The sequence below is a fragment of the Eptatretus burgeri genome, chromosome 6 (assembly GCF_056783735.1).
Source record: "Eptatretus burgeri isolate ZD-2024b chromosome 6, Ebu_testis_v1, whole genome shotgun sequence".
Taxonomy (NCBI): Eukaryota; Metazoa; Chordata; class Myxini; order Myxiniformes; family Myxinidae; genus Eptatretus; species Eptatretus burgeri.
Window position 1 is genome coordinate 103,465,310 of NC_140966.1, and position 10,000 is coordinate 103,475,309.

General features: G+C 52.8%; 1 protein-coding gene across 5 annotated transcripts in view; it reads right to left on the minus strand.

Moving 5' to 3' along the window:
* Positions 1-10,000, minus strand: part of LOC147025500 (uncharacterized) — a 186,633-nt gene that overhangs the window by 113,433 nt on the left and 63,200 nt on the right. Inside the window, exon 1 of one of the 5 annotated variants that reach the window (XM_085886979.1) lies at positions 98-172. The exons of the other annotated variants lie outside the window; for them this stretch is intronic. Coding sequence (XP_085743105.1) covers positions 98-149 — 52 coding nt within the window. The 5' untranslated portion in view covers positions 150-172. Of the gene's footprint in view, positions 1-97; positions 173-10,000 lie in introns of those variants that run through there. 5 annotated transcript variants of the gene reach the window in all.

The window sequence follows — 10,000 nt, forward strand, 5'->3', positions numbered from 1 at the left end:
AGCACGTAATCAGCTGTTCACCCAGAAAGATAGAGACATTGAAGGACTCCCTCAAACACAAGCGGTACTGATTCATCACACAAAGAGGGGTGCCTACCAAGCTGGTCACTGCTGGGGACAGATGATGGTTGCAGTCCCGGAACTCCCATCCCCAGGTGACTGGGGGTGCAAGAAGGACACAGGTGGATGGGAAGTTCACTGGACCACACTGCCAGAAGCGACCGAGGCCTGTCGAGAAGTCATACGCTGTGGATGCAAAAAGGGGTGCAGAGGACAGTGCAAATGTGTCAAGGCAGCACTTCAGTGCACTGCCCTTTGCCACTGTGGTGGACTGTGTTCTCGAAACAAACATTACATTGAAAACCTGTAATATTACCATGGAAGGCCTTACCTGGTTAATAATGGAAGGACTGTCGTAGACTTGCCCTCACCACTAACATGTCAAACAACAATGGGACATGCACTATTGATTTGCAAGATACAGCATAATCTCATGAACTGTGTGCTCATATAAATAAACTACCAAATATTATAAAGGAAACATTGCGAAGACTGCATTGTACTCTCATGAACATGTCACAGTTTCAAAACATGTACATGTATAACTCCACCAATATTAAATGTGTTTATAATATTACTATTATTTATTTCGCTGAAAGCTAGATATATGTAGTTAGGTAGTTGTTGGAGTAGTTATAGCATGTTGTATATAGTACCACTGCATTCCTCATCCTTGAAAATGTACGATTCGCCACCAGAATCAATATCTTAGGTTGTCTAGAACCTGAGCTACTGGTAAAATAACAACTGGTGGTGGCCATTTTGGCCACAGGGCAATTCTGTGATGGCCCTAGAGCTAAATATCTTCCTTAGGGCACGCACTAACAGTGTGCCAAAGCTCATGCTTGTATCATCAAAGGCACGATCCATTCCCATATCTGCTGGACTATATATTGTTGTAGATTTCCGCCGCGTTTGGCGTGCGGACGACCGCTTCAGCCAAATCGCGGTCGTGCGCCCACTGAAGGCTGCATTCCAGTCGTGGCTTTCCGGACCAACCCCGGATGCCTTAACGTACCATAAACTAGTCAATACTCTGTCCACGCGCTACAGGGTCAATCGCCGAATTGTTGATCTTCCTAACTATTCGCGCGGACAGAAAATACCGAGAGTTTTTACCTCGATGGGAACTTGTACGGACACGAGCCTCTTAAGCGTGCCCGTTCCGTGTGTGTAGCCGAGCATTTTGATATCGACAAGTCCCGTCGGACCAGATTATTGCTTCTATCGGCTTAATTAGCCAGTTAAATCCCGACATGTGCCGTGGCAGTCAATACTAGGAAAATGACGCAAACGAGCAGATGAACGTTTAAACAATGGGCATTTATTTTCAACACATAAGCAGTCAATGGGGGGGGGGGGGGGAGGGGATGGGGACAAGACACGAGCAAAGCCTACAGCCGAGTTCTATGTTTCTATACAAGCACATACTTATGGCAGTTCTACTTAATGGAGGACAAGGCGCCACAGACTTTCACACAAAAACCCAAGGAGAGCAAAGAGCTTGCGAGACTCTATTTCCAACTCTGAAGCCTGGTTGACCGAGGGCTCCAAGAGACTGGACTGGTTACCTTGCCGCCCCTTGGTGGCGACTCGGTGGTCTTCGTCTCGCTGGCCCGTTGCCAACGTGGCAGCGACTTTGTCGGTCAGGGGCCTGGCGGCGTGCCCGACTCCCCACGCTCCACTCTCCTCGACGAACCGCGGGCTTGGTTGGTCGGGGCTGGTGGTGCGCCCGACTCTTCGCACTCCGCTCTCCTCGTCGAACCGCTGGCTTGGCTGGTCGGGGCTGGTGGCGCGCCCGACTCTTCGCGCTCCGCTCTCTTCGTCGAACCGCTGGCTTGGCTGGTTGGGGCTGGTGGCGCGCCCGACTCTTCGCGCTCCGCTCTCCTTGACGAACCGTCAACGAACTGCTTACCCACCAACGATCTCCTCGCCCGCCAACGATCTCATCTCTCGGTGTCCCAACGCGCCTTTTTATAGCTCCGAGGGGGGAAGCCGCTGTAGTTTCGCCACGCGAAGCTTCCCCCTTTCACCCTTTAACCTTCACCCCAGGCTGGCTCTGCCTCTTTCACCTATGATTGGCCAGTTCCCTTCACCGCAAAGGCCGTTTTGATCCGATTATGGTAACCAGCCGTCTTCACGCTGATTTGCACACTTACGTTCCGATTGGCCAATTTCTTCCATGGCAAAGCCCGTTTTGATCCGATTATGGTAATCAGCCGTCTTCACGGCTGATTTGCACACGGACGCTGGAGAGTGTGGTTCCTATGGCGGCGCGGCGTGTCCGCGCCGATGGCATCTTGCGACGGCGTGATGGTGTCGCGATGTTGATGGTGCTATGGTGGGGATGGCGTAGTTGTAGAGTTGTTGGCGTTGTGGTGAGGATGGCGTGGTTGTAGTGTTGTTGACATTGTGGTGGAGGTGGCGTGGTTGTAGAGTTTGTTGTCGAGGGGATGTTGTTTGTTTAAAATAAAAGATAGAAAAAGAATAACGGCTAACTGAAAGATGCACAACCAAGACACAAACAAGACCCGCTATACATCGGTGGGGGAACCTAACCTGAAACACATACTTATCGGAATAACTGATCTCTGGGGAACCTGAATGGTGGTTTGCGAATTTCCACAACCCTAACAATATATATATATATATATATATATATATATATATATATATATATATATATATATATATATATGTATATATGTATATATATATATATGTATATATATGTATATGTATATATATGTATATGTATATGTATATATATGTATATGTATGTATATATATGTATATATATATATATATATATATATATATATATGTATATATGTATATGTATATATATATATATATATATATATATATATATATATATGTGTGTAAATATATATATATATATATATATATATATATATATATATATATATATATATATGTATATATATATATATATATATATGTGTAAATATGTATATATATATATATGTATATATGTATATATATATATATATATATATATATATATATATATATATATATATATATATATATATATATATATATATATATATATTGTTACGGATTCGCGCCCGCCGGCGTGCGGACGGCCACGTAACTCGAATCGCGGCACGTCGCCCACCGGACGGACAATCCAGTCGTGACCCTCTCGGACTAACGCCGGGAACCAGTCACGGGTGGACCTTTCGGTCTCACCGCGATCGAGCCAATCGGCCCCCGCGTGGGATAGGGTTGCTCGCCAAATTCGACCTACCTAAGTACCCACACGGAGGGTAGACCGGGCGATCGCACCTCGCTGCAGGTCGACTTCGGACACGGGCCACTTAAGCGACCCGTTCCGTACTATCGGGATAACCGAGCGGTGTTATCGTCGGCCTCGACGGTTCGATTAATTATCGGGCGTATTCAGCCCACTACCAACCCTTTACGTGAAGCAAGATGAGGATTCAATGAGAGAAATGACAAAGTGAAGCGGGAAACAGTTCAACATAAAGCACCTTTATTCGCGATGAACGGAAAGCACACATATACAATTCCACCAAAAGCACATAGAAGGAAAAGAAACACAATGCAATTTTACACAAAAAGCAAATGTAAAAGCGAAGACACAATGCAGAGCTAATACCGACTACCGAGCACACGGCAACACTTATACAATTCTACTTCACAGACGGCGCCGACAACACATACCCAAAACCAAGAAAAAGAACACCCTCAAGGATGAGGCGGGCCTGAGGCCGAGACCGGGTCGGGCCTACCCGTCTGGTGATGAGACGCGGAGCGGCGATGGTGCCTCAACTCCGCGGGCCTTGCGGACAGTGTCTGGTAGGGGGTGGGAAGGGGGCCCCCTTGGTCGCACTATCTCAGCGTGGGGGGAAACAGGAGGGGGTTGCTGATGCTCGGGGAAAGGAGGATTTTTACTCTGTCTCGAGTCCCGCGACGAGCGTCTCCACCTCGACCAGGTCGCGCCGTCGGCCTCCCTGGTGTGCAGCTCCCGGCACCGACGCGAGCACCCCCTCGTCTGCCTTCTCCGCCGCCGCCTCTCCACAGCTCCGTCCTCTTCGCTCCGACTCCAACTCCCAACTCTTCCTCCTGCGAACTTCCCAACTGCACTCAACTCCAACGCACACGACGACGACGACGACGACCAACCCTTTTCTGACGAACGCAGCCGCTTATATAAGCCCCGTGGCTTCGCCTTTGACCCCCTGCCTTCGACCTTTCACCTCGCTCCCCATTGGCCCGAGAAAAAGTGGGCGTGAATGCATTTTGATCCATGAATTTGCATATAGCGACCGCCCTCCAACGCCCTGGAGGCGGGGCCAAATCGCCCCTCGCTCACCGATTGGACGGAACAAAAGTGGGCGTGTGTCGTTTTTGATCCGTTTTTGGAGCGGAAAATCCGTGGTTTTGTACACGCTGTTCGGCGCGCGCCCTGCACGAGTCCAATACCGGTACCCACAAGCGGCGCAAGAACGGTGGCGATGCGACGGTTGCGAGGTGTGACGGGAAAGGTCGTGGCTGTTGTGGTGAAGCAGCGTTGTGGTGGGTGGTTGGTGGTGGGTGGTTGATGTTGTGACGACTGTTGAGACGCGGTTGGCGGTGGTAATCATGGCGGTTGGTCCAAAATAAAGATAGTAAAAGAAAAACGGCTATCCTGAAGAGTCGCAGCACGCATGAATAACATTTATTCCCTCTAGACAACGGGTTTGGGCCTAACTACACATATACATACCGAGATATCTCACCTAAGGGACCTGAATGGTGGTTTGCGAATTTGGTAACCACAACACAACCCCCTCCCTTTTTACAGACTCGTCCCGAGTCGTCAAATTTTTGTGTGCCATCATGTGTAGTTTTCCCCTAGTACATTTTACCGACGGATCCCTGAGTGCGACATTCATGGTATTCCTGTCCCCAAAATAAATAACCTGAGGGCTGCGTAACTACCTAAACAAACTCACTCACACGGACGACTTAAATAAAATTGCCGGCGCTAGGACATACATGCCGGGGGCGCACTCATATGTACAGTACATCTTAACCTTAACTTACAAATTTTACACTAAACCATGGCCCAGGATCAATGAACTCTGCAAAAGAAAAGCAGTTAGCAGGGAGCCAGGCTGCTCGCATGCAGTCTCTGGCTCAAAACAATGCAGGTGACAGGGAACGTGGCTGGCTGCTCACACGCAGTCCAAGGCCTTCCCTTTTGAACTGAACGCAGTGAACCACAACGGTGCATGGGCTGCACAACGCAGTCTCCGTGCCAGCTCAAGTGGCACATGCAATGAGCACAACGAATGGAGGGATGAACAGATGGACGCAAACACGGTGCACGGGCCGCCACTGCAGGCCCGTGTTGTAGCTGCCAACGGGGCAGTTCTCGCAGCTTGCAAACTGTTGCCTTGCGGATCCTGGCGCACAGGGAATTGAACAGGGGGGGCAAAGCAAAAATTGAACGGGGCTGGTGAACGTGGGCAGTGGGTATGGCATGGCAAAGGTAGCAGGCAAACACAGCCCGCAGAAGAAGGCCGCTGCAGGCAAACACAGCCGGCAGATGAACTGGCCGGCACAGGCCTTGAAGAAACACAGCCAGCCGGCAGATGAAGTGGGCCGGCACAGGCCTTGCAGCACAGCAGCTGCAGACGATCCAGCCGGCACAGGCCTCGCAGCAAAACAGCTGCCGATGAAGTTGGCCGGCCTCCGCCTTGAAGCAAAACACGGCCAGCCGATGAAGTTGGCCGGCCTTTGCCGTTCAGTGGAGGTTGGTGGAGGGAGTGCGGTGGTGCTGGCCACTTGGAAGGCGGGCTCGGACCTACCTACCTGTCTCCCTCCCAACCTATCGCCTTTGCCTGTCACTGTACATACCCACTCCCTTAATTTGTCAAACCCCAATTTAGCCCCAACTTTATTTTTGTATTATTTTTTATTTTTACTTCCCCACTATAAATCGTCCCCTAACCCCCTTTATCGTCCTTGTTCGGCTAACCTATCCTGTCACCTAGCCTACTCCCAACCCCTACGTTCCCTTCCCGGAGGGGAATAAGGGAGAGCTAACGTCCTGTGTCGAGGCCCAACGAAGCCCCAGGATGGCCTCCCCAGAGTTCGGCGATCTAACCCAAAGTGGGTCCAGCGGCCCACAACGAGAGCGAGGGGATGGATGGTGCGGAGGGGTACATCTCCTAATCTACCCTAACCATTTAACTGTTAAACTACCCCGGGGCTTTCAACAAGCGCCTCTCGCTTAAACTATTGGTTCTAACAACCCAGATTCCCGTCGCCTGTGTTGGTGTCCTCACAATTTCGGGCCTCGCCCCCCAATTTTCTCTCCGTGCCCTCACACGGTCTCATGGCTGGGACACGTGGCTCCCTTTGGCAGGCACGACCCTCTGCCGATTCTCCCGCTATGGCACCCCCGGGCACTACACTGCCTCCGAGCCTACCAGCTCCCAAACACCGGGGAGTGCCCCCCATGGCACCTCCCCTGTAACGCACACGTGGCAGGCTGGCTTCCCGGGCCCCTTTCCGAGGGTCACCCTTGCCCACAACACTGCCCACGCGGCTAATGGCGCCCCGGGTCCCCGCACCAAGCAGGCGCACCCGTGCCCACTACTCTATCCCAGCCCCCCATGGGCCCATGGCCTACCGCGGCCGACTAGCCTGGTGCCCGGGGTACCCACTCAGCGATACTCACCTTTCGCAGCCACGCTCCCAAGCCCGTCAACAGGGCTCCTGCACCCCTCCAAATGGGTTCCGAGCCTACATTCCCACCAACAGCAAAACGACCTCCATTTTTCAATTTGACTAACCCAGCTAACTCACTTTACTCTGACCCCGGGGTCCCTTGGGCGGGAATCAGTCCTCCCCCCAATCACTCATCGCACCATGCATTCCAGACTCGCTCCACTCACACAGACCCGCTGGCCTCACTCACTCACCAAGCACATGCTTCCACTTCACTCACCAACTCTTCAACACACTCACCACTGAACTCTGCCATCCTTCTAACTACATCCCCGAACTAACTCGTGCTCCCACGTCGTCCCTTACTCTATAGCACGTTCCATTTAACCTACGTAGCTAAACTACGTCCCCACTACACACTCACTGTCAGTCCATGTCCTCAAATAAATCATTTTATTTCCCAACCTAAATCTCGCTACAATCCCTCCAACTAATCCATTCCACGGACTCCATGAGGACTTACCCCTGCCCCATGAAGTCGGTCTAACTAAGCTAACCCTTCCCCCTAACTAGTTTCCATCCTGTGCCCAGGTAAGGGGGTCTTCCACCCCTTGCCCAGGAATCCTGTGCACCCGAAAGTGAGGCTTGCTTTTTTTTTTTTTTCATGCGCAGCACCTGCGCGGCAACTCGCGCACTTTACACCTGCAACTGCCCGTGACGTCATGCAGCTGCACGTGTTCCTCGTCCCTCCTTGGACGGCACCATCCGGCAGAGATACCCCTCCTGCCGGATTCCAACCCCACGTGCAGCCATGGCGTCACCGTGCGCATAAAAAAAACACAAGCCCCACGTCTCGAGGGGTTCCCCACGCGAACACATGTGCTTTGCCCGTTGGAGCTTAACACACACGATCGCGTGGAGAACCCGTCCGGTCCAAATCCGTAGTCCTGCCTAAACTTTGTCCGTCCGCGGGATCGGCAAATCCACCGCGTGCATTTCCGGACCGGGACTTCACTCTCGCAAGCGAGCACGTGGCGGTCTCGTGCGTTGCACAGCACGAACCTCGTGCTCACTGCTGGGTGAACCCGGCACGGTCCCCGAAACAACTACAGCCGCTTCTCGGCTTTCTTTCCTCTCATGTCGCCGTCATCGCCATTCGACCCACGCACACCTGCCTGTTACGACGCACACACTCCACTCCATTATATTCACACCGGGAGACGCGGCTGCGTGCTCCCGCATGCCGACCGACATCTCCCTGACATACCGCTCTCTCACACACACGGTCTCCCTTGCACTCGGCCGTTCACCCACGCATGCCATTACCCCTTTCGCACACGTGGCTCCACGCACTCGCGGTGCCTCATCCACACACCGTCCTTCACTCACACACGCGGGGGCACTCAACCGCGGTGCCTCATCCACACACGGCGTGCTGGGAAGCACACACTCCGGCACCATCGCCACCACACCACTCACACACGGGGTCGCTTCCACACACGGGGACGCACTCACACCTTGCACCACACACACAGGGACAACCACACTGGGGATTTGTGTCCCCACAAGGGTCTCCGGGGCCTCTATACCCCCCAAGCTCTCCGTGCACCCGTCCACAGCACTCCTCCTCTCAACCTCGCAAAGCACGACCGAACTCACCTGGTCGTGACTCGCCTCAAGGGGGCATACTCCCTCCCCTCGTTCCTGGAGGAGGCCATCCAGGTGCTCGCACTGGGTCCCCACACGCTCCGCGAGCTCACCCCTATTATCCTCCACTACCTCCGTGTGTGTGTGTGCGTCACTTACCCCGTCTTCACCGTGCAGTCTCTCCTCTATTTTTTCTGTCTCCCGTGTCTCTGCCAACTCTTCACCCTTTACCTCTCTTGTCTCAACTATTATTTCCGTTGTCGTTACCTCGTGTCTCGTCTCACACGTTTTGGTCTCCCCATTTAATTTTTCCCTTTTGGTCACCGTCGATTCTTCTGTCACGACCCTCGCCCAACACGCCCCCCGAATTATTTTTTTACCCGCCTCCACCGCGGGCCTGTCAGCCGTTGCACCCCCTTCCAGCTCGTTTGCTCCCACACGTGGAGTCGCCATTCCCAGCTCCCTGGTCACGGCCTTCATGCCCGCCTGCAGGCATCGGCCCATGTTCTGCGTCTCACCCCGTAGCTCTTTCATTTCTTCCTTCATGTTTGTTTCCATTCCGTTCATTTGTTGTGTATTCGCATCCAATTTTTGTGTATTCGCATCCATCTTCGTTTTTACTTCGTCCATTTGCTTGTTCATGTTCGCATTCATCTTCGCTGTCATTTCCGCATTCATTTGTGCCAGCATGGTGAATAGCTGGGCCATGTCGGGTGCGCTTGGGTGAGCCGTTTCGGCAGGGGTCGTGGAAGGGTTTTGGTGGAGAGGGGGAGGGGAGGTGTCATACACCGCGGCCGCTGCCGCACCCATTTCGGGCTCTGGGTTCAGTTGGGCGAGTCCGTGTTTCTGCACAATCAACATTTCCTGCTCGGGGATTCCATCCTGGACCATGGATTCTACACATTCTCCATCCATTTCTAATACCCCCGGCTCCCGCTCGCCTTGAGACGCCATCTTGCTTCTCGTGAAGGGTTAATTTGAATCGCTCGTAATTTGGAGGGAATCGGGGGTCGCTTCTCTCACCCCTGGACCGATTCCCGTGAATTTAATTGGAGACAGGACAGCCCGTTTTCCCGTTCTCGGTTACCAGTGCCGCGAGGAGGGCGATGGATTTGTATCGCACGACCTGACACCAGTGTTACCGATTCGCGCCCGCCGGCGTGCGGACGGCCACGTAACTCGAATCGCGGCACGTCGCCCACCGGACGGACAATCCAGTCGTGACCCTCTCGGACTAACGCCGGGAACCAGTCACGGGTGGACCTTTCGGTCTCACCGCGATCGAGCCAATCGGCCCCCGCGTGGGATAGGGTTGCTCGCCAAATTCGACCTACCTAAGTACCCACACGGAGGGTAGACCGGGCGATCGCACCTCGCCGCAGGTCGACTTCGGACACGGGCCACTTAAGCGACCCGTTCCGTACTATCGGGATAACCGAGCGGTGTTATCGTCGGCCTCGACGGTTCGATTAATTATCGGGCGTATTCAGCCCACTACCAACCCTTTACGTGAAGCAAGATGAGGATTCAATGAGAGAAATGACGAAGCGAAGCGGGAAACAGTTCAACATAAAGCACCTTTATT